Consider the following 22,726-nt stretch of genomic DNA (forward strand, 5'->3'; position numbering starts at 1 on the left):
TGGGGTATAACAGTTACACTGAGCATCCACTGTTACATGTGAGAGCTGGCAAAAGACCCTGTTAAAGACAATTCTTCGAGTAAGTTTTGAAGTGTTTTGTGGACTTTCTATTGAGGGATAGGAGAATTCCTGTTGATATTTTTGCAGTGTTTTCTTAACATGTTGTCGCTTTTCCAGTGTAAAATCTATTGGTTCCAACTCAAGATGTAAGAGTGAATGTGGTGTTCTGTACATAACAAGTTGAGGACTAACTTCATCTAGACTAATCTTCATAAATGTTGAATTTTTGAATATCACTTTCTTTAAAAAAAGCACTAAGCTCCTTGACACGTTTCAGAGATATACCTATTCTCCATTTTTTAAAGCCAGAAGTTTTTGTCCTCATCCCCTAAAACTTTTTAGTGTTTCCAAGTGAACGTAATCATGTATGTCTCTTCTGGTGGCTGGAGAACCTAGCTAAATGGAACTGGTTTGTTAAGCCTTGTCCGGACAGCTGTAACATTGCCTGTAAACTTCTGGAGGGTGTTATGTGACCATGTCCTTTCACCTCTGGTATTTTATTCAGAATGATGTGCAGAGGAGTAAATGCAGATTTCAGTGTGAAGTTGTCCCTTTGAGTATGTGGTTTCATCCTGCAGATAACAAGCCTGTCTTCCTGCACTTTATTGATTTAATTCCACCTTGTAATTCGCTGACAGGTTTTGTGAACTACAGCTCTGTCTGTTCCCCTCCATTTGATCTAATAGGCTGTGAGGGGGAATAGGTGCTTGGAAACCTCTTTGTCTGAGCTGATGACAATAGCTGATCAATGATTCATAGACACTTACTTCAAAGTAGTATGTAGTCTTTTCCCCAAGCAAAGTGTAGTACGTAGAACAAAAGGTGAGCATGTAGGTGTATCTTTCTTCTCATCTTCAGTCTGTCCTTGCAAGGTCCTCTGTTGGTCCTGGTGTCACTATCAGTGGGTGAGGAACACATGGCCAATTGGGCACCAGCACCTGGTGGGAGGAAATCCTTCCCTCTCCTGATGCCTCTGTGTGTCAGGGTAGTGTTTCTATGGCCGTTGCTTTCAGCTTGTAGTTTTGGTAAATATCCCTACCATCACCTCCAAATCCTGATTCGTCGGTTGGGTGAAGTTAATTAAGAAGGTTATCAGTACTGCCGATACTTCCCACTGCTCTCTGGCAGTCCTTGGGTATGGCTTGCCAGAGTACCTCCGTTGTTCAGTTTCCTGGGTTTAGTTTGTGTTCTTCAAAATTATGCACTCAGGCGTATTTAAAAACAGAACAAAACCAAGCAATAAACAATCCACACTCCTAAACTCAGACTCCAGTATGTCTGCCTGTCCAAAATTCTTGTTTTCTGTTCTGCAAAGGCATGTCAGGAGCTTAGGAAAGTCAGCCATCTACTGCTAATGCAGTAATTAGAAACTTTAGGAAGAGCCGAAGTTTGTGAATGACTTGAAAAATGTACTTAGTCATGGCTTCTGTCAGAAGCTGTAGTAAATAACAAAAGCCACACAGCAGGTTGGAGCAGTCTCTGAAGCGTAGATGCCTGATTTAGAAGCAGGCACAGTGACAGACTGACTTGGAAGTGATGGAGTGGCAGTTAACCACCATTACTTAGACCATATGTGTCCAACCCACTAGTTTTATGTTTTTGTTGCCCTTTTTTAGTGTTTTAATTAAAAAAAAAAAAAGTTGAATTACTTGTGTACATGAACTGTATTGTATATTTTATATACAGCCCAAGACAATTACTCTTCATGTAGTGTGGCCCAGGAAGCCAAAAGATTGGATACCCATGATGGAGACTGTAGAATCATTAGGATTGGAAAAGACCTCTAAGATTGTGTAGTCCAACTGTCAATGTACAATTTCAGATGTCAGCTCTCAGTTTGTCAGGCTGAATTGGCTGAGACAGGAGGGAGCTGGTAACTACTGGTAGCTGGCCTAAGGTTGCTGAGCACTTGCTGGAGAGGCTGCAATACAGCCAGTATTTGAGGCTCTTTTCCACGTAGGGAGCCCTTCAAAGCATCCTTCAAAATTATGGGACTTCTAGGAGCTGCCTGGCCTAAAGTACTGAAAGAATTAGGGACGTACTAGAACTGGGTCAGTCCTGTGTATCTGATAATGAGGAGTGGCCTGTATTCTTATTCCTTATTTATTAACTTTGGAGAATTGAAGAGCAGATAGGCTGAGTGAAGCTGAAGTAAACTCTAAAAATATTTAGGATATAGTTCTATATAAGTTCTATCAGCTATTTGGGTAACAGAATTGGTTGTTACCGCTGAGTAGGATGTACTTCCAAAAATAATGGTCATATGCTTGCTTTATGAAAGAGGGATGTTCACATATATCATTTCAAGGAAATTTTTTTCTGGATGGCTCTGTCTACAATATCAAATTGTGAACATGTAAACAAAGTCTGTGTAACTGCCGCTTATGCAATACATGTGATTCCTACTTAAAGGGAAACCAGAGAAGGAGGACCAAGCAAGTACCATCATCTTATATGTACGGTGGCTGATTGTCACCTGTTAACATCTGTGGAAAGCTCTAATTAAATACCAAGGGCTCCCATAAGTAAATACAAGTTTTATTTGGAAAGAAAAGTTCTGCTGCTTACGGGAGGCCTGCTGAATTGTTTTTGATTGCACTTGAACATCTTGGTGATCTCCGTCTTGCTGGAGACTTAGCCAGTGATTTCTTTTCTTTGTTCACTGAGTTCTGTTAAGAGAGCTGATTATAGCATCTGCTTCCTCGTCCAAGGAAAACTGAGATTTGTGTTTTTCTCTTAAGGCTTTATTTGTGCCTATTTGTCTGGAGTGATTCCCGTGCCAGCAGGCTTTCATGTACAAGAGTAATTCTTATAGTAGAAGAGGTACCTGGAGGACATGAAGGAGACCATCGCTGAGGATCAAAACATGATATTTTCCCCATACTTAAGGAAAGCAACCAAATCTATATTCATTATTTATTTGTTTTTATTTTAGAAGAATTACTGAAGTTTGGATTGCTGTTCAGATACTATAATCTGCAATAAGTGGCAATGTCAAGGGTTCCCACCCCACCTCCTCCTGGGGAGATGTCCAGTGGACCTGTGGCTGAAAGCTGGTGTTACACACAGGTAATTTGCATGAATTCCAGCAGCTTCATTTTCTATTCATAATTACCATTAAAAAAAAAAAAATCCCAAAAAACACTGAATTGTGCTGACAGTCTAATATTTTCACAGCTAACGGTTGATATGCAAGCTATGTTTTATTGAAATTTTCTACATCTTTTCTTCAGGTCAAGGTAGTAAAATTTTCCTACATGTGGACCATTAATAACTTCAGTTTCTGCCGAGAAGAGATGGGTGAAGTTTTAAAGAGTTCTACGTTTTCATCAGGGCCAAATGACAAAATGAAGTGGTAAGGTCTTCCTTCTGGCAACTGCTTTTTGTTTGTTTTCACTAGCAAAAGTTGCAAATTCAAGTTACAAATAAGTATCAAGACTTGGTATGTGATGTTTAGTTGCAGGTACAGGTCACTTCTAGTTTCATAGTTTCAACAGTCACTAGGGAAACACTTGTTTTAACAGCATATGGCATTCTCTCTTTAAAAAAAAAATGTGTATCTGTCTATTTGAAATTATTCTGTGTATGACTTTAAAGGGCACATTTTCTGCATTTCTTTCAGGTGCCTGAGAGTGAATCCAAAGGGATTAGATGATGAAAGCAAAGACTACTTGTCATTATACTTGCTTTTAGTCAGTTGTCCAAAAAGTGAAGTCAGAGCAAAATTCAAATTTTCACTACTGAATGCGAAAAGAGAAGAAACTAAAGCAATGGGTAAGAGAATCTTACTGTGGAGCATGCAGATTTATAAGAACATTCCACAGATGGTTAGCTTAGTAGTTTTTTCTCAGTTGAACAGAATTTAACGCTGAGGAAACTTGAAAATATCTTCTTTACGATCCTTTTAGAAACTGAATTTAAAATCTTGTTTCACACAGTTCTATCCACTGAGCAGTATAAATTGCAATGGGTTGCTAACTTCTATCACTCTAGATTCTTGTAGGCTAATTTTTCTAGCAGTTTATTCTTAGTTCCTGTCAGTAGAGTTGTTTTTACTTTTTTCTAACTTCAGTGAAAGTTAGAGTTCCATATTATATTTTTTAGGTGCTCCTTTACAATGTTTTTGTGTACTTCCTCTGATTTACAGTATAATTAGTTTAAAAACATGAATCACATACCCAAGGAACTCAAAGACTCTGTAATTGATGAGTTGATTTAATTGCCTTCTTGTTTTCCGGCTTACAAACACAACCTTTACTGAAAATGCTTTTTGGTAAAGCTGGAATTCTTATAAAAATGTTTCTGAAAGTTGGACTTTTCTTAACACTAAACACTATAAGGTCCCTGATAGTGTAGCAGGCTATGGACATTTTAGACTGAGCATTTTAATAATATATTGTAATGTATGGTAAGAAAAATCATAAATGGTAGTATGACTTCTGTAGGGTACCCTTCAGGCAGATGTAAGATATGAAAAAGATCATCTCATCTGTTCCCCTTTGTTGAATAAATTGAGTAAACTTTCATTTTTGAGCCTCTTGAAATGAAAGTGCAAGTCTCCTGTCACCTTTCAGGTGCTACCTATACCCACTTGTAATCTTGAATGTAAATTCACAAAGCTCCCTGCAAATCTGTATTGCATTAAATGATTCGACTCCTTGGAAGAGAAATAGATGTACATATTTTGCTCCATATTCATCAGTCCTTGCGCGACCCATCTCCATGAGGCCAATGAGTTCTTAGCCCTGCAACTGTACACAGGCCTCTAATTCCTCCTGTTTCTTCCCCACGCTGTTGTGCATGACTGTGCAGACACTTCAGAAAGGCACTCAGTTGTGCTCTTTTCTCAGTAAAGGTGTGAGAGCTGCCCTAAGTGAGGGCCGTTCAGTGTAGGATGGAGGGATCTGAAGATCATTTGCTTATTGGTATTCTAAATGCTAAAATTCACAAGGTACTAGAAAAAATACAACAAATAGATGTCTTCAGTTTCTGCAATAGTAGCAGTCCTGTATTTGACACTGTAGAAAGTAAACATCTTTTCATCTTGGGAAATTACCAATAGAAATCTTAATTCTTCGACTTTCCAGCCACTTACCATCTGCTCATGGAGATGTTCCATTTTTATATATAACATGTAATGATGCCCAGCTTTAGACATCCTTTGTTAATTGATAATTCATGCACAGACTGCTGCTTCAGGCAATGCTTGTATAAGATAGGTAAAACTAACATTTTGACTTCATTAGAAAGAAAACACTTTATGCTGTTATAGCTCTACAGTTTTGTATGTTTAAATGGCTACTGATCTTATAATTTCAGAGGGCTATCACTGCTTCTTGCTGGTTAGCAGTAGCATCTAAGTTTGCAGAACAAAGCTTTGGTCTGAATCTAGAGAATCCTCTTTTCTTTTGAATAAATTTGATTTTATTTTGTTATTCAGTTTCATGGGCTTTGTGAGACTTTGGGAAGTTGGTTAAAAAAAATGTGAAAAATGCTGACAGAGATGCCAAAAACCTAAACTGTGTTTTTACAATGGCAGACAATTTTTTTTCTTGGCATGCAGATTTAAAAACATGAACACTCTTCTACTTTGGTTCCCTCATCTCGAGGCCCCACACTGCACTTCAGTAAGTGCATTTGCCTTCTGTGTTTTACATGCGTTCGTACAGCAGGTGAATGTTGGTACAATTCTCACCCAGCTTTTTTGGAATTAAAGAAAAGCCCCTCATATGAGAGTGTGTGCGGTGTTTTTTGTTTTTTTAAGTTTCTACTGCAACTTCAGAAATATTCTTGCTCTTTTTCTTTTCAGCACTCTTTCTAAATATAACTTCCCATGTTTTACTTTCAAATAAAAGTATACAGTGTACTTTCCTGTGGTCCATTTTGTGGAACAAATGACCATGTTACAGCAGGCATGCCATGTAGAGTGACTAACCTTACTCAGTGCATGTATATGCACTAATATGATCCTGGGAACCCTTTTGTGGGCTGTGACCATTAGAACAGGGAAAATAAAAGGTTTTGTGGTCACAACAAATAGTTAAATTTAAAAAAATAAATAAAAATAGTCATAGTATGTGGCTTAAAAAGAACCACTTGTCAACATATATTTTTACAACCAGAGAAATAGTTAGCTGAAAGCCTTCATTTCTGTTTTACTTTTTTTCTGCTCTTTTACTCTATTGCAAAGTAATTTGAACTGAGGAAACAAGGTTTTCTGTTTCAGAAAGAAGCCAAAATAGATTGTTATGACAACTGCAGAAGTGTTGTCAGCATGCGTTTGTGATGACAAATTCATTGTGATGGTACTTCCCGATGAGCAGTTTCTGTTTTGACGCATCGGCACTCTTAAGCTTGAATTGGAAAATTCTCCTGCTGGTTGGTGCCTAAGATAAATCTGAAGAGATGCTGTGGTTTGAATTGCAGATAGTATAGACTTTTCAGATGTTAATGTCTGGTAATATTTTTATTTGACTTGCTTGATCTGTACCTAACTGTCTTTTTAACAGAAAGCCAAAGAGCGTATCGGTTTGTGCAAGGCAAGGATTGGGGTTTTAAGAAATTCATCCGAAGAGATTTTTTACTAGATGAAGCTAATGGTCTTTTACCAGATGACAAGCTTACGTTATTTTGTGAGGTGGGTATAATTTAAGCTTTTGTTCTCCTACAAAAAAAAAAAAAAAAAAAAGCAAGTTTCTGCTTTATGTTCATATAAGGAGTAATATGACAGTTGCCTTCTGTAAATGGTAGATATGGCAAGAGATGCTTTTACTTGCATTGTCTACATTGTATTTTGTTTCTTTTTTTGATACGCATATATCAAAAAATGCAGAATAATTCTGAAATGATTGCTTGTAAACTCCACGAATCAGCCAGAATGCACTGGAATTTGCTGTAGAATTATCTATGAAAAGGTGGCTGATGTGTGATGTCTGCAGGAGTATCATTTTATTGAGGTCTCCTTTAAAGAAAGAAGTGGTGTTTTGGAATTAAAGAATTGTTCATCACTGGATAGGCAAAAGGAAGTATTTTTGTGCTGGCTTGCATTTAAAGAATATAAAAGCACAACTGATGGCTGGAATCTACACTGTGATATTATTATTTGTGACTTTAATCAGTGAACAGTTTTTTCAAGTAAATTAAGCACTTGATTTTTGTAGTAGCTACTGTATTTTTTCTAAACAAATGCAACTTTTCTAGGATATTTCTTAATGCTGAGAATGAATATGGAAAACTGCGGTATGAACTTAACTTCCTGGAACGTTATGAGATGCTTTTATAGTGTTGGTTTTGTTGGTAACCTAAGATGTCGTATTAAAATCGAGTAAAATGCCTACTACATGTTAAAAATGGAAACTAGAGAAAGTTGCGGTATAAGAACTGTGTATGTTAAATGCATGTTGACTGGCTATCTCTGCTGCCATGAAGTGATTAGTGGCTTAGGAGGATGATAGATGCTTTAACTGCTAATAAGTTTGCTTTGATCTTTGTATTTACAGGAAATGTGTAAAATTGTCTTGGCAAGATTACAATTTAATTATATGTCATTATACTGTGTACGAAGAATAATTGAAATGTGGCCCCTGAGACTAGATATTGCAAATATAGCGCATCTTATTTTCACATAGACAAGTTAAATTAGCTGCAAGATAAATTTGTTATGAATACAATTATTTTGGTGATAAAAGCAGAGGTAACAAGTGTTTTATGGTTCTGCAGCGATACTCAGGAGTATTTCCTCACTTCAAGTTTTTCTTGTTATGAATAGCTTGCTACAAGCAGCTCTTAGTGTTTGTTTTTGGAGCTGTCTCTCTTTAATTTTAGTGGGAACAAATGCTGTTTTTTTATTCCCTTGAAAATACTTTGTCTTGATGCTAATAATTGAACATAAATATGTTTCCTTACAAAATATCAAGAAGTTCTAATGAGTGTTCAAGTGTTTGACCTACCCTGATTGTAAGTGTTGCAGGAAGTACAACATTTTAGTTGTACACTGTGAGGGTTTCAGAATATCTTCTGACTTGTCTCAAACTCGAGCAAAAAGATTGGAGATGCAGATTCTTCACTGATTTATTTGCACGCGCCCTTCAGCTACTAGAAATAACAGGTATTCTTTGAGAGACTTGTTTCTGTATGCAGGTCTGAAATTTGTAATTTTAAATTTGAAGCGCTTATTTCTGTGTTCACCTTCCTACTTGTACCTGAGTTTGAAGACTGACTTACCTTCCTAAAATGGTTTTGTACTTGGCTTGGTAAAGCTTCCTGGACATGGCGGGTGTTCAGTAATGATCACTGAATAGCACCTGTACTGGCTTCCTCCTGTTTATCCCACTGATTTTGCAGAAGGATTATTTGGTCTTCCCAGGCAGTGTGTACCAAGATGTTGCAGAATATTCTCAAGATATGTTGGATATGTCTTTGAATGAAAAACTGGTGGGTTAGGTCAAATACTTTGCAAAATCTAGTGCTGCCCCTGCCAGCCCTACTGAATATAACTGCATAACTATCTTTTGAACCCCCTAGATCAAATTTTAGTTTCACAGAATCTGAGATTTCCAAATTCTGGCAACTATTTTCATTTGCTGATAGAACAGCAATTTATTTGCAGAATTGTTCTCTTATGGAGTGCTTTTGCAGCTCTTAGGCGACTTGCATAGGGAGGAGTCTAGAGTATCACAGCTTATCACAATTGCTGTTGGACCGCCAGCTTCAAACACAAGAAGACAATGACTTTTCCCACGTTAGCTGTCATCTTGCCTACTGAACTTGGACAAGTCATAATTCATATATTGTTATATATCCATGTACACGAGGATATACAATTTAAAAAGGATCTGTGCAGTCACTGATGTAGTGTGAAAAGCTGCTTCTTGCACAGCTTTCTATGATGTAAGTACAGCAGACCTTGGGGAATATTTGAATCTTCTGCCTAAAACACTACTCTTCTTTAAGACAGGTTGTTTGCAATTAGTTTTAGGATCTCCTCGTCCTGCATTTTAGGGAAGAAATAGCTTTGCTCTAATGAGTAATTTTATAAACACCACTATGAAGTGCCTGAAAGAAATATTTAGCATAGGGTGTTCGGGGGGAAAAAAATGACTGTGGTGATAATGTGATTGGATTCTAGTTTGATTTTAGTGATTCATTTACAACAAACCCCAAAGCACTTTGATTCTAAGCATACTGTCCAGATATGTGAAACGTACATGAAACTGCTGATCTGTAAGTTAGCAATAACATCTAAAGATCCTACCAGTAGACAATATAATATGTTCATTCAGCTGTGGGAGATAAAAAATTTGTTCAGGTTGCATCTAAAAAGAATAACTCAAAATGTTGCACAACAATCAAATATATATTGGAAATCATTCTGAAATACATTTTGAAATGTTGGAGAGCAGCTTGGATAAATGTAAAGAATATGTAGACGACCTTTCTAGGAAAGTCTGTAGCTAATAAGGAAAAAGATTCCTATGCTGACAACTTGGAGCAGGAAATTAAGGTGAAGTCTTGAGGAGCAAACTCTTTTCATTGACAAATGATAAGCTTTGTGAAGCTGAGACTCCATTTGTGTGTATGCATACTTCCTGAGATTGCCTTGTGTGAAAACTGCAGTTTTGATCTTTGAATGTTTTAAAGATACAGTCATATTGTGAAAATGAAAAAATGTTTTCATGTCTTTTTTTTTTTTAAGTGGAAGAATAGAAGGAAAGTTTTTATAGTCACGAGGGGGTATGGGATGAAATGGAATTAGTCAGTGAGTTAAATCCTCAAACTGCTGTCTTAATTGGATCGTCATCCTCTTCTGAGCTGGTTGGTTCACAGTGACTTTCTGTGAAGCTTAGCTGAGCTATTTTTGCTTTATACCAGATTTATTCCAGATGCTTTGCCTCTAGAAATCAAACAGAGCTACAGTCTTAACAATATCAGCATTTTCTTGATGTGTGATTCTAATTTTCCATATTTGAGAGTTGCAGTAATTGAAATCCCGTAGCTTTTCTTCTTTAGGAAGGTTTTATTTTGAGGAAGGTTTTATTCTCAGGTGTGTATTCTCAGACAACAGAAATAAAACCTGCTGAGCGCTTCTACTTTCCCATCAGACTGATTAAAAGGAGTTAGAATGCAAAGGTATTTGACAAAAGCAAGTAAGAATGCTACTGTACTGTTAACTTACGTGAAAGACTTAAGCATGGAGAGTAATGGTAGTATTCACTTCAGATGCATGTATTTCAGTTTAACTAGTTCTGTACAAAACTTAAAATGTGTGAGTATGCATTTCATTATTATAGTTATTTACTACGTTTTATATTCTGTTGACATGCACTTCTCAAATAATGACTTTTAATCATGCTTGAAGAAACAATTACTTGTGAGAGTAAAATGGGGTAATAAGAGAGCTATGCTACTTGTGTTTTACAAAACTTTTCTGTGCTCTAGTGATCTTACTGATCTGTTTAGAACTTGATTTTGTATACCTTAAATGTGTGCAGCGTGAACTGTTTATCTCTGAAATAGTTAACATGCATTTATGGTGTCAAAGGAACCATATCTCTCAACTTACTGTTGCTTTTTTATCATGTGATGTGTTGGTTGGATAAATGCACAACTTTAGCCTGTAAGTAAAATCCTATTTGTTTGATCTTACTTGTAAGTAAACTGTAAAAAACAGTTTTATGGTTCTGGCCTAATGCCAGGGACATCACTGTGTTTTGCTTTGCTTTGGAACTGCTGAACTTCTAGCAATAGGTGCTGTAATTTAATTACTGTTGGCATTCAGTTATGAAAGAATTGTCTTGCTGTGATTTTCTGTTAGGTAAGCGTGGTCCAAGACTCAGTAAATATATCAGGACAGTCTAACACAAACACTTTGAAGGTACCTGAATGTCGACTAGCAGAAGATTTAGGGAATCTCTGGGAAACAACAAGATTTACAGATTGCAGTTTTTATGTAGGAGGACAAGAATTCAAAGCACATAAATCTGTCCTTGCAGGTACTTTCTACTTTTGTATTGCTATTACTTTGTTACTAAAATTGCTAAAGGCTTAAAAATTGGTTATATTTAATAAATATTCACCTCTCTTGCTCTAGCACGATCTCCAGTTTTTAATGCAATGTTTGAACATGAAATGGAAGAAAGCAAAAAGGTAAGCCTTACTGAAGACTTTGCACGTAAATGCTTGTACACTGTGAAATGCTTGTACACTTGCTGACAGGAAGCTGAATATTGTCTGGTGGTGCCTGATTGGAGGGGGTTACTCCTGCAGTCTCCCATGCATGAGTTCTGTGGGACTTTCTTTGTGTAGAAAGGGCATATAGGGCTGACTGTGGAAAGGTTCTGGTGGACTTTGTTCTGTCAAATATTTATATCTGCCGTAGACTGTGTTTTATTTTGTTTTCTAACACTTTAGCTGCTAATGCAATTGATCTTGTACTCTTTCCCTTTCTGCTTAAGCTTCTACTCCCATATAAGCCAACTGACTTGATTAGTATAACATAGCAAAACATTAAAGTTTTATATGGTCATTAGGACAGAAAGGACCAACCGGTGAATTATAACTCACATTAAGCTTTGAGGCAGTGAAGTGCTTTTCATTCACGTTCCTTGCAAGCCCTTGACCTGTATAAGTGTTTTGGATGGATCGGTATTTAGTTAGGAGAGAGTTGCCTTTGCTTTTATGCACATCCAAAATAGGTTGGTTATAGGCAGATCGTATGAAGAGGCAAGGAAATGATCAGCTTGCTAAAGGATTGTAATGGATGATCATCATTTAATCTTGCAGGCTGCTGCAGTAGCACTTGTGTCTGTGAATCCATCAAGTGCAATACAGCTGTGTGGCATTTTTTCCCTCTTGCAGTTTCCCAGTGTGGAAACTTTCGCAGGCAGAATTGGAATATAGGAAGCACTTGCTTGGACTTCTTGATTTAAAGAAATTCAGACGGATCCCACCTTCAGTAATGTGCTTTGCTGAGTAGCTTTATGTTAACAACAAATCTCCAGTGCAGCCTTGCTCTTGTACATTGTTTTGTGCTTTGATGGTTTTGTACCTGCTTCAGAAGGCTAATGCTTGCTTCTGCATATTTGTCACTCCTTACTCTCTTATTTGCTTACGGGGAATAGTGTAAGGGGTTGAGCATGCAATACCACTGTTCTGTTAGGAAGGCCTTCAGTTACGTGATGCCCATGAGATGTTTCTTTGTTTTTTGGATTTTGAGAAGAAAACAAAGTGTGTTGACTTGAAGTTGGTTCAGTGTTCTCTGTTGCTCTGCTTTCTCATTTTCAAGCATGTCATTGTCGGGTTCAAAACTCAGAGCACTTTTAAATATTCCTGAAACTACCTTGATTTTCAGGTGCAGCTTGTGTAATACAGTCCACAAAGTTAGATGTTTCTAGAAGAAAAATACAATTAGCTCTTTCTGTGTAAGCTTTCCCATTTGATTTCCACCTGACTCTTAAGAGCTACTGCTTACTTTCTGCTTAATGTTGTAGAATGCTAGCTTAAAATTGTAAGGGTTTTGTATGATGGATGTGAAGTGAAAACATGATGTGCACACAGGTAGTACATGATATACTCACTTCAAAAACATAGCTGAATTCCAGAGGTTTTTGATAACTGTTGTTCTCCTTTACCAGAACCGTGTGGAAATAAATGATGTAGACCCGGAAGTTTTTAAAGAAATGATGAGATTCATTTACACAGGAAAAGCACCAAACCTTGAAAAAATGGCTGACAATTTGTTGGCAGCTGCAGACAAAGTAAGTAACTAACCCCTAAGGTCTCAGAATTGATGTTAGTTTGTGGAACATTCTTCTAAAAAAAATCTTCCTTCAGTTTGATATATGTTTCAATTTTTGAAATACCACGAGAAAGATCTCATCTGAAATACAGAAAGATGGGAAGAAGAATTCTAGCAATCTGTCAATAAGTCTTTCTTTACCAGAAGTGTTCCGGACTTTAAGTGGGTGGTAAATACAATACACTGTGATTTATTAAATAAATAAAAAATAGGGACCATTGATGTGATTTGGAAAAGTGTATCTTAAAATCTATCCTAGGTCTTGATATTCCTTAAGAGGATTTATGTAAGTATTTGAATAAATCATGTTCCATAAAGTTACTGCTACTTCAGAACTTCGATCTGTGTCTTCCCTGCAAACTTCATGGTTCTAATAGTCACTTCTGCATTGGGAATCTTGTCTACTATTATCTAATTGCCTCCTCTTGTTTACTGCTTGAGGTGAGGGGGTCTTAAAACAACACAGCAAATAAAGTTGTAACTTAGAGTTCTCCTAACTTTTTTTAAACTTGATGCAATATCTTTCTTCTTTTCACTCCTTTATAGCTTAGATTGAGATTTTAGTTAGCTATCTCCAGAGGACATGTAGTTCTCTCTCCCTGAGGAGCTGTAAGTAGCTTAGAGCTCAGAGAATATTCCTTTTAGTATGGGTAATCTGTAACCTGTTCACTCCCAGTTCAGAGTATGGTAATTTCTTAAACCACCTGTGTGATTTCTAGATTGGTTGTGTAAGTATATCCTCAAAGCATTGGTGGCAAAGCTTCCTGTTCTTATAGTCAACTCTTATCACAGTAACGTAAGCCATCCCAGTAATTAATTTCAAGAAACAATTATTAAGTTTTCTTGGCAATTTAATATTCTATTTTTTTAAGAATTTTTGAACTGGCGCTGCCCTGGCTTTGGTGACTTAGCAGGTGCATTCATTTCAAACCTCACTGCCAGCCTCTCATCTTCTGGAACTCAGTGCTTTGTCCTGTTCTGTACACCCAAGTGGGAAGGTGGAACAGTGTCATTTTATGAATGCTGGCTTTTATTGAGTACACTGATAGATGTGGGGGAATGTTTTAAGGTGAAGTTACATAATAGTCTGCAATAGCAGGGCATAAAGATAGTGAGCAAGGAGGTGCCTTCAGCTTGTTGTAACAGTTAAAATCTTTCAATTTCTTCTGAGTATGGAATAATAATCTAAAAATAGTGTTCTGCTTATTACTGGCGAGATTGCACTGCTTTATTACCTAGTATGTACAGAGTTAACATAACTTTTATGTTCTTGAAATAGAAGTATCCTGAGGAGTAGTACAGTGATAAAAATGGATGTGAAAAATGCATAGGCATAGAAACACTGCAAGTTGGCCCAAGAATTTGACTTCTCCTCAGTGGCATTTGTTTGTTGCACGGTACAGTTACTAATACAAATGTATTAGATAGCAACTTGACTATACATATGCTATTTATGCATCTAAAATTCCTTGCAGTCTTGAAAACTGATTGGTAAATTAAATGGGTTGGGGATGATTTCAGCAGAAGCGTATACAGCTGAATGAAACCTATTCAGTGTATGACATCCTTCACAATATAAGCACATTTTATTCATGCCGAATATAGCATGGAAACATATTTTACATACCTTTTCTGGTAGACTGTGTCAAAGTTATAAGTAGCTCTTTCTAAAAGAATAAATTCAGAGAAAGAGGAAAAACAAGCCAGTTTCAAGCAAACTAATACACTCTTGCTTTGGGAGGTTTCATGAAACTTTCCATTGTACAATTTCTTGCCCCATGCCTTTGGATGTAAACTTATCTGATGACGGTTTTAATAAAGCACCTGTGTGTCTTGCTCGCTCTTCTTCTTGTACCAAACTGAAGGAAAACAAACTCTTAAATGAGTTACTTCTTGTTGTTTTTTTTAATAAAAGTTCTTTTAATAATGTCTAACCTGATGTCTTACCATTTGAAGACTCAAATGCAGCGTATTGAATTTCCTCTTGGCTCTTGAGCTTGAGAGACACTAAGTGTTTTCATGGCTGGGTCTGTCTTATACTGTCTTTTGAACTAATGGTAAAAGGAATAAGTTTGAAGAATAATTAGTGTAGTTTTTTTCTTTTATCAGTATGCACTGGAACGGCTGAAGGTCATGTGTGAGGAAGCACTCTGTAGTAACCTCTCGGTGGAAAATGTTGCTGACATTCTTATCCTCGCAGATTTGCACAGCGCTGAACAGTTAAAAGCACAAGCAATAGACTTTATTAACAGGCAAGTAATATTTATGAGAATCTACATCTATTTTAACTTATGCTTTGCATACCTTCTGAATATTAGCACATTTTCTCTCTTTCAGGTGCAGTGTTCTTAGACAACTTGGGTGTAAAGATGGGAAAAACTGGAATAGCAAGTAAGTTTTCCTGCTTCCTGATGTTCTGTACAAACACTGCTACATAGACCGCAGATCTTAAGAACTGTTACTTCATTTCCACACTACTGAGGCCTGTCACTCACTGTAAGTAAAATAGGATTTGGCAGATATTACCACAGTTATGATTGTGACTTCCCTTTTAGATGACATGGGGAGTTAACTGCCCTCTGGTGCGAGGTCATAACAACAGCTAGGTTTCAACCCCTTTCCTGGGAAGTATCAGTGCTGCGAGAAAAGTGGCATCAGCCCTTATTAAAGGAACTCCTTCTCTCGGTTAACCAGGTTTGTGCCTGTAGCACTGGCAACACTGGTGTGATTTCAGGATTTGCTTAGATCAGTCTGAGCCTGCACCATTACCAAGAACAGAAGGGCAATTTCTCTTCAATCCTCTGGCAACATATTTGTTGCTGCAAACAAACCTTCCCAAGTGCCAGCACTTGTACTTTTGAGGCCGCACAACCAGTCAATCATGTCCCTAGATCTGACTGATTCTCTAAGTGCTCATGCCTGCACTAAAAAATCAGTTGAGAATATGTCCGTCGTACTGTAGGACTGAGTGCAGTATGTACTTGAAGCAGCTCAAGTAAATCATGGAACAGAAGACAGCCAGCTTCACAGTGAATAGTGGTAAGCTGAAATGTAGTAAAAGGATAGCACAGTTTTACTTCTTGCTGTCAGAAATCTCCAGAACAGTTAAAGAACTTATGCTATACCAGTTACTTTAGTAGTGTTTTCCGTGAAGAACTTGATTTTTCACAGGTGTCATGAACGAGCATAGTGTGGAAAAGGAAGGGTGTGGCAGAAAGGAAATCGTGACATACTAAGTAGGAAAACTAATAAAACTCTGCAGCCAGTGTGGACTAGTAGGTCTGTTATTTTTCCAGTGATTTGGAACTTACTAGTTGACTTCAGTCTTGGGTAATTGCTAGTAAAGATGTTGGCCATCTTTATTTCCCTGATGTATTGCGGATGATTTAACTGAAGCAATTTGAGAGGATCTGGCTTAGCTGACTGAGAACTAAGGAGTCCAAACTTTGGTGTTATTGCTCAAGGCACTTAACTCTATTGACTTGCAGCAGAAGATTAAAGGCTGGCGTTAGAAATCCGCAATCCTGAGAGAAATTGTACAGTGTAGAGATCAGATGTTAACCTTATGCCTGACAGTTTCCCAAGACAATATGAAGATTCTTATGAAAATGCAGCAGTGGAAATCTGGGATCATTGACTAAGCTGTTTGTTCCAAACTACAAATTTATCCTGTGTCCATGTGCCACGTGTCTCAACCAGCATAGTATTCTTCGTTTGCAGAGTAAATGTTATGGTTTTGCTTTATATTATTTCAAAACAATATTGCATCGACTTCTTTTGTAAATAATATAAATATGTTGAGAAAATACATTATTATTTCATGAATGTCAATATGATGCTTGCTGAAATCTGTTGTTAAAAACTGACAGTGGCTGCTGAAAGCTATTCTGAATGCAGCCTGGGATCTTGTACTGAAAAGAGTTGAATATCCCCTGGTATCTGTCATCCACCGGTACTCAGACTGCAATCTGTAACTGAAGGGTTCTGCTGTCACCCAGCTAATCTGTCTTCATGACTTTTTCTAGTACTCAAACTACTCATTTTTGCTGCAGTTTCAGCTGATTCATCTTGTCATCTTTCCTTCTTCCCCATGTTGAGCGTATTCTTGTATGCAGTGAGATTCTCATGTCTTCCCCTGGTTTTCTTTTCTCAGCAATGAACTTTTGTTTTTCTTCTAGTTATCTTCTTTACGTTTTTATTGCTTTTCACGTGTGATTTAAAGGTGGTTATGTTACACTGTGCTCTGTATTGGACACAGTTCCCTACCTGAGGTCTGGCTAGCATTGACTAGAGCAGGATGAGTAGCCTGTGTACTACACGCTGTTTCGGGTATACCCAAATTTGGTTCTGCTTCCCAATGGTGTTGTTACTGCTATTCATACTGTTTGTCTTGTAATGTGCAGCTGCTCTTCTGCTGTAATCCTGCCCTGCCTACTTTTCTCCACCGTGTGTTTGTGCATTTGATTTGTAAAAGTGTGTGACTGTTCTCAATACTTTTTGTTTTCAGCCAAGCAACAGACATAATGGAAACAGCAGGCTGGAAGTCCATGATCCACTCCCACCCTCACTTAGTAGCAGAGGCCTTTCGCGCACTAGCGTCTGCACAGTGTCCACAGTTTGGCATTCCACGCAAACGGCTAAAACAGTCCTGAAATCTTCCATGGACTTAGAGAAATTGAATTGACTCTACTCCTCCATGTCCAGAGGTGTTTTCACAAACCATAACAAGAGTTTTTGTTATCCTTGTCCACAGAACAGAAGCTGAAAAAGCCTATTGTTTGCTTTTCAGATGGATAATTTATGGTTTAATCCTCAGCTTTAAATTAGACTGATTACTCTAATTCACTGAAAGGCCTTAAATTATCTTCAATGACTCTAGTCCATATAGTTTAATGTATCTTGATTTTTTTATTATTATTATTTTTTAATGTGCCTTGTCTTTTTGACTAGGCTCTGCAGGATTGCACTAGCTCCATAATGCAGTAAAGTTGATAACTGAAGATTAATTTTTTGAAAGGGATCTTCCATTATTTTCAGAAGAAAAAAAAGATTATTATAGTTTGGTCCTGTGCTAACTGGAAGGTTTTAACGAGCCTCTCATTGAAAGCGCTTGAACCAGAGGCACAAACGTACCCTAGACAAGTGCTGTGTATGGGGAGAGCCTGTTTACCTTCAGCGAATACCCACAGGCTATTTATGGCAATATACTGCTTTGAACATAATTTATTTTTCATTGTGGGGGCAAATATGCAATGGTTTGGCCCGAAAATGTATTTTCATTACAGTTTGTAATGCTTATTGTGTGTGTGTCAAAGCTGTCCAAACGGTGAGAAGAAACACAGAATATGAACCTCTTGCTTGTGTTTCTTTGTGGTCCATCGCTAGTTTACATTTAATGCAGAACTGAACGAGAGGTGAAGAGTTCAATGTGAAAACAGAGAAGTATTGTATATGGAAAAAAAAATATATCCCACGTGTACGGTTACATAGAAAAGTAAAGAACGCATAGAATGACCAAATGTAAATTGAAGAAAATGGGCCAAATGGATTCTTAATATGCACTTTTAACGTGTAACTTTTGTATGTTGTGTGGTACATATATATTTTGCTTTTGATGAATTAATGAGGTACAGGTAATTGTGGCTTAACTTTTTAGATACATTTTCAGATGCCCACAGCCACATGGGATTTAGTTTTGTTAGAAGAGAAAGGCATGTCTTTTTAAGACTCATTTGAAGGTGACTACTGCAAGCTTTCATATTTAAGTAACAGAATACTTTTGCTTATTTGAAAGAGGCACGTGGAAGGCAAAATTGTGGAGGAGAGGCTTTCCCCATCTCAATGTGTGCACAGCTTCTCTCAGCACCTGGGAAGCTCCATACACATCAGGAGGAATATTTCCCTGAAATGTCAGATGTGTCGGCAAGCAGAGACTTGCTCAGTCTTGCATTTCAGTTATTGTACTAGCATTGTGGATGGTATTGAAATTCTGCATAATGTGAAAAGGATGAAACGTTTATAAATTGCTTGTCATGGGCCAGTTCTTTATTCCATGAACCTTAGCTTTAATACCAACATCCTCAGTGTTTGATAGCTTTGTTTACAATTGAGAGGAAAAGTTTGCAGTAGTGCACACTCAAAATGTTTCCTGAGTTATTACATTGAGTTTACTGTAATAGTGATGCATTGCATTTCTTCTTTGGGAAGACTTGGGTTTAGCAGTGGGGACTGGGAGGAGATCTCAGCTAATTTATGATCACATTTGGATAAAGGCTTTAGTTTGCCTATTAAAAAAAAAAAAAAAAAGTAATGCAGGGAACAGAGAGGAGGAATTGTTTACTATCGTACAGTCTTCTTCCATGCTCATTTCATTAAGGTTCTTATGAATTGCTCTAATTGAAGTTTTTAGAGGAAAGAATATATACTTTTATACTCTGGCCATTAGCAAAGGCAAATTGGAAAAAAATGCCCACACCAATTTCTTAACAAAATAATCTCTAAACATGCATTTTCTTACCTTCCAACTAAATCTTTTATGATGGATAAAATGTAAAACCAGAAACTTTAATAGTACGTAAGGCATCAAATTATATATTTACAGAGATTTATCCTTATATCAATTTTTAAATATTTATCTACAACAAGGTCTCACGAGCATTTTTCACAAGAAGATGTGAAGATAATTGTTCCCTCCAAAATAGTGCTGTTTTTGCTGCACTGTGTGATGTGTTGGAACACGTTATACCCTCATACCCATCGCCGGTAAGACTTGCAGCCCTAACATACCCAGTGACTTGGGTACTGCAGTACTACAGTACTGCAATGAGTGTGCAGTTCAGCTTGTTCTGAAGTAACGACATACAGTAATCTAATGGAAAGCTTAAGGATTTTACAAAGACTTCTTTTCAGAGGCTTAATAGCACACTTGTACCAAAAAATGTCAGACACTGTGCTGTGCTATTACCTACATTGTGAAGTATCCACTTTTCAAGTTAAGTAGTGTATACCGTACATTACGCTGACAGGAGAGAAAACAAACCACGTAATCTGATTGGATTTGGGTTTATTTATTATGTATATTTTTAAGTTCGGTCAGCTCTTAAGAAAAAGGTTAAACAGTTGCTGTATTCTTAAGTGAGTGCACTAAAATTCACCTCTTCTGTTCTTTAAACACGCCGTGTTCTTGTCTTATTGGAACGGGATAGCTGTTAATTGCAACCCTCTCCTTTGGATTCGGTAGCTTGTTTTCATCCCCTACATCTCAAACACTTGCCCTTCAAAGCATCAGTTGTCAGTTCTAAGTGCAGCAGATAGAAAACTATGTAATACGATGGACAGATTTTGGGTTGGTTTTTCTTTTTCAGGATGGAATCTTAGGATTTTTTTCTTAGTTTTGTATACAGATTAGGAATATATTGTATGAAGGTGCCACGTTTTGGCTTGCCAACACTACTCCCTTGGATATATGTGAACCACCGCTTGCATACTTTTCTGGGGAGAACCCTGCATGTGTGTCCTGTGTGTGTGTGCGTGTGTGTATGTATGACTGTGCGGTGTTTTTTGTCAAGAATGACTTTCTAAAAATAAGGACTCAATTTGCTGTTAAAATGCTATTATGTATTATATATATATTTTTTTCCATTTGAGCCTCTCCTAAGGAGATGCTTTGGGTGGAAGAGGCTTCAATAAACAATCCTTATTTTCTAGTCCATTTACTGCATGCAGAAGTGTAAACACGTTGTGCCTTTTTAGGAAACCGTTGCAATGAAGGGAAGATTTAACAGGAAACAAAATCTTTTTAAAAGGTGTTTTTTAAAGGTGAAGGAGAGTATTTGATACGCAGTTGAGACTTGAGGCAGAAGTTACAGGTCATACCTTCGAGCTCTGTTGCATGCTGACTCCTGCTTTTGCAGTTAAGTTTCGCTGTAGAAAGTGTGGAATAACAGATAGAAGTTGAACAATGGTCTATTTTGTGAAAATGTGAAAATATTTGCTGTTACAACTGAGTGTGTGTCAAAATGTGATAATCATGGACATGAAGTTAGTTTTATGTCACTCTAGTTCTGATGTTTTTCTCAACATTGGGTGTTTAATACAAAATTCACCTTTCTACAGGTCAATAGAAGACCTGCGTGGAGATTATTCCTTTTAAATCCTCATGGAAAGGCTTCTCCTCTGGGAGAATGAAATGATGTGCAGTATTTGAAACTGTGTTTCATAAGACAGTGAATTGCAGATGTGAGGTATTGCTGCCTGAAATATTGCTGAGTTACGCTGAATTTTACAATTGGTTACTGAAATATCTTGATTTTTTTTGACAAATGGAATGTTCTTTATCTGATGTTGATAGCTTCTGTAGTTTCTTAACAGAGCTTAGCTCGTTAGCTAGCAAGACGCTGACTTAATTTCATAACTTGGCTTCTGCTTACAGTAAATGGACTATGTTTGTAAAGGGAATTCACTATTTCAAGTGTTTTGCAAGGAACTTCACTGTATTTGTAACCTGTTTTTTTGAAGGCTTAAGATAAATGAGTCCTATTTTAGAAATCAAGCCAGTGAAATGACTTGGACCTGTTTTGGGGTGGAAATGATTAAGAGAATTCAGATATGTAAACAGTTGTATCGAACCATCCAGCCTTTTTTATCAGCTGATGTTAATGGTGAAATACTTTTTGTACCTTGTTGCTGAAAATATTTTTGCGTTTCAGCACATCAAGTTACAATAAAGTTGTTACTTATACAGAACATGTCTGTGTGCCTTGTATTTTTTCTCCCCCTCTGTCTGTGTTCACGATGGCTACCTCACTTTCTGTCCTTTCAGAAAGCTACTTTACCAGCACCGTGAATCAGTCTGGTGTAAAACGTACTGCTGTCCTTTTGGACACCTTTGGGTGGGCTCCTATTGCTGTCTTGCTCAAATCCACTGATTATTGTTCTGCACTGACGCTTCAAAATATGTATTAGCATGTAGAACTGTTGGTATGCTGCTCTGTGCATTTGAATTTGGAAGCACTGAACTCTGGGAAAAGATGGACTCAAGGTAGGCTACCTTTTGTACAGTGACGCAGGGCATTGGAATGAATGCAATTATCTGCCTTGGGTTACTTGGCTATTGCAAGAATGTAGCACAGTTGATAATTGCAGCTATCCCCAAGATGATTTGGGTAACAAATATGGCTACAGGGATGGCTTGAGTGTCTCTGTGTAGAATGCCACTTCTCTGTGTGTAGGTACTAATGAGATTCTCAATGTGTGCCCAAAACCTGCATCCCTAATAGTTCTGCAGTGATTCAGCTTGAAGTGCCTCGTGGGGCAGATAGTAGCAGTGGCATAATTTGTACCATCACATCTCGTCAGCAGCTTCCGGTGGAACTTGACTGGGTTGCACAGTGAATGGTAATCAAATCTATTTGTGCATGTCCCGGGTTTTCAAATGGGCTCCAACTTTGAGGTAAAGGATGTTGTGCTTTTTCTTCTTTGTAAGAAGGCTGTGTTTTATCCTTAGTCATCTTAAAGTATTTTTTCCTTCTAGGATGTATACCTTGTCATCATATACCAGGTGACTTCACAATTCAGCCAATCTCTGACTTTAAAAAAAACCACACCATACCTGTTTTCCTTCTGGAGTCTAATAGTCTTTTGTGTGGAAAATGGGCACGAGTATTTCACAGTGCAATCTGTATGAATCTTGGTTTAACTAAAACATGAGTAGTAAGCTTTTCTCCAGCAGCTTTGAGAATTGTCCCTTGAAGGGTGGTGTGCATTTTCTTTCTTTAAAAGATATTAAAACAAGAAGCATCTCTCACTATGCAGCATTGCCAGCTCTGCTGAAGGTGCGGTCTGATGTCCTGCTGAGCAGTCCCTGTTACA

The 22,726-nt window shown here is 37.4% G+C and overlaps 1 protein-coding gene across 5 annotated transcripts in view; it reads left to right on the top strand.

Moving 5' to 3' along the window:
- The window catches only part of SPOPL (speckle type BTB/POZ protein like), a 40,996-nt gene extending 19,395 nt beyond the window's left edge, over positions 1–21,601 (top strand). For 4 of the 5 annotated variants that reach the window (XM_046944149.1, XM_422144.8, XM_046944151.1 and 1 more), the window contains exons 2-11: positions 2,996–3,129; positions 3,294–3,415; positions 3,683–3,834; positions 6,570–6,697; positions 10,874–11,051; positions 11,150–11,205; positions 12,693–12,815; positions 14,966–15,108; positions 15,194–15,247; positions 17,364–21,601. In XM_046944149.1, the coding sequence (XP_046800105.1) occupies positions 3,052–3,129; positions 3,294–3,415; positions 3,683–3,834; positions 6,570–6,697; positions 10,874–11,051; positions 11,150–11,205; positions 12,693–12,815; positions 14,966–15,108; positions 15,194–15,247; positions 17,364–17,508 (1,179 nt within the window). In that variant the 5' untranslated portion in view covers positions 2,996–3,051 and the 3' untranslated portion in view covers positions 17,509–21,601. Of the gene's footprint in view, positions 1–2,995; positions 3,130–3,293; positions 3,416–3,682; positions 3,835–6,569; positions 6,698–10,873; positions 11,052–11,149; positions 11,206–12,692; positions 12,816–14,965; positions 15,109–15,193; positions 15,353–17,363 lie in introns of all 5 variants that reach the window. The other variant, XR_003076111.3, reaches the window with a different exon arrangement.
- The last annotated feature ends 1,125 nt before the right edge of the window (positions 21,602–22,726 follow it).

Source organism: Gallus gallus, chromosome 7 (genome assembly GCF_016699485.2).
Source record: "Gallus gallus isolate bGalGal1 chromosome 7, bGalGal1.mat.broiler.GRCg7b, whole genome shotgun sequence".
Classification (NCBI taxonomy): Eukaryota; Metazoa; Chordata; class Aves; order Galliformes; family Phasianidae; genus Gallus; species Gallus gallus.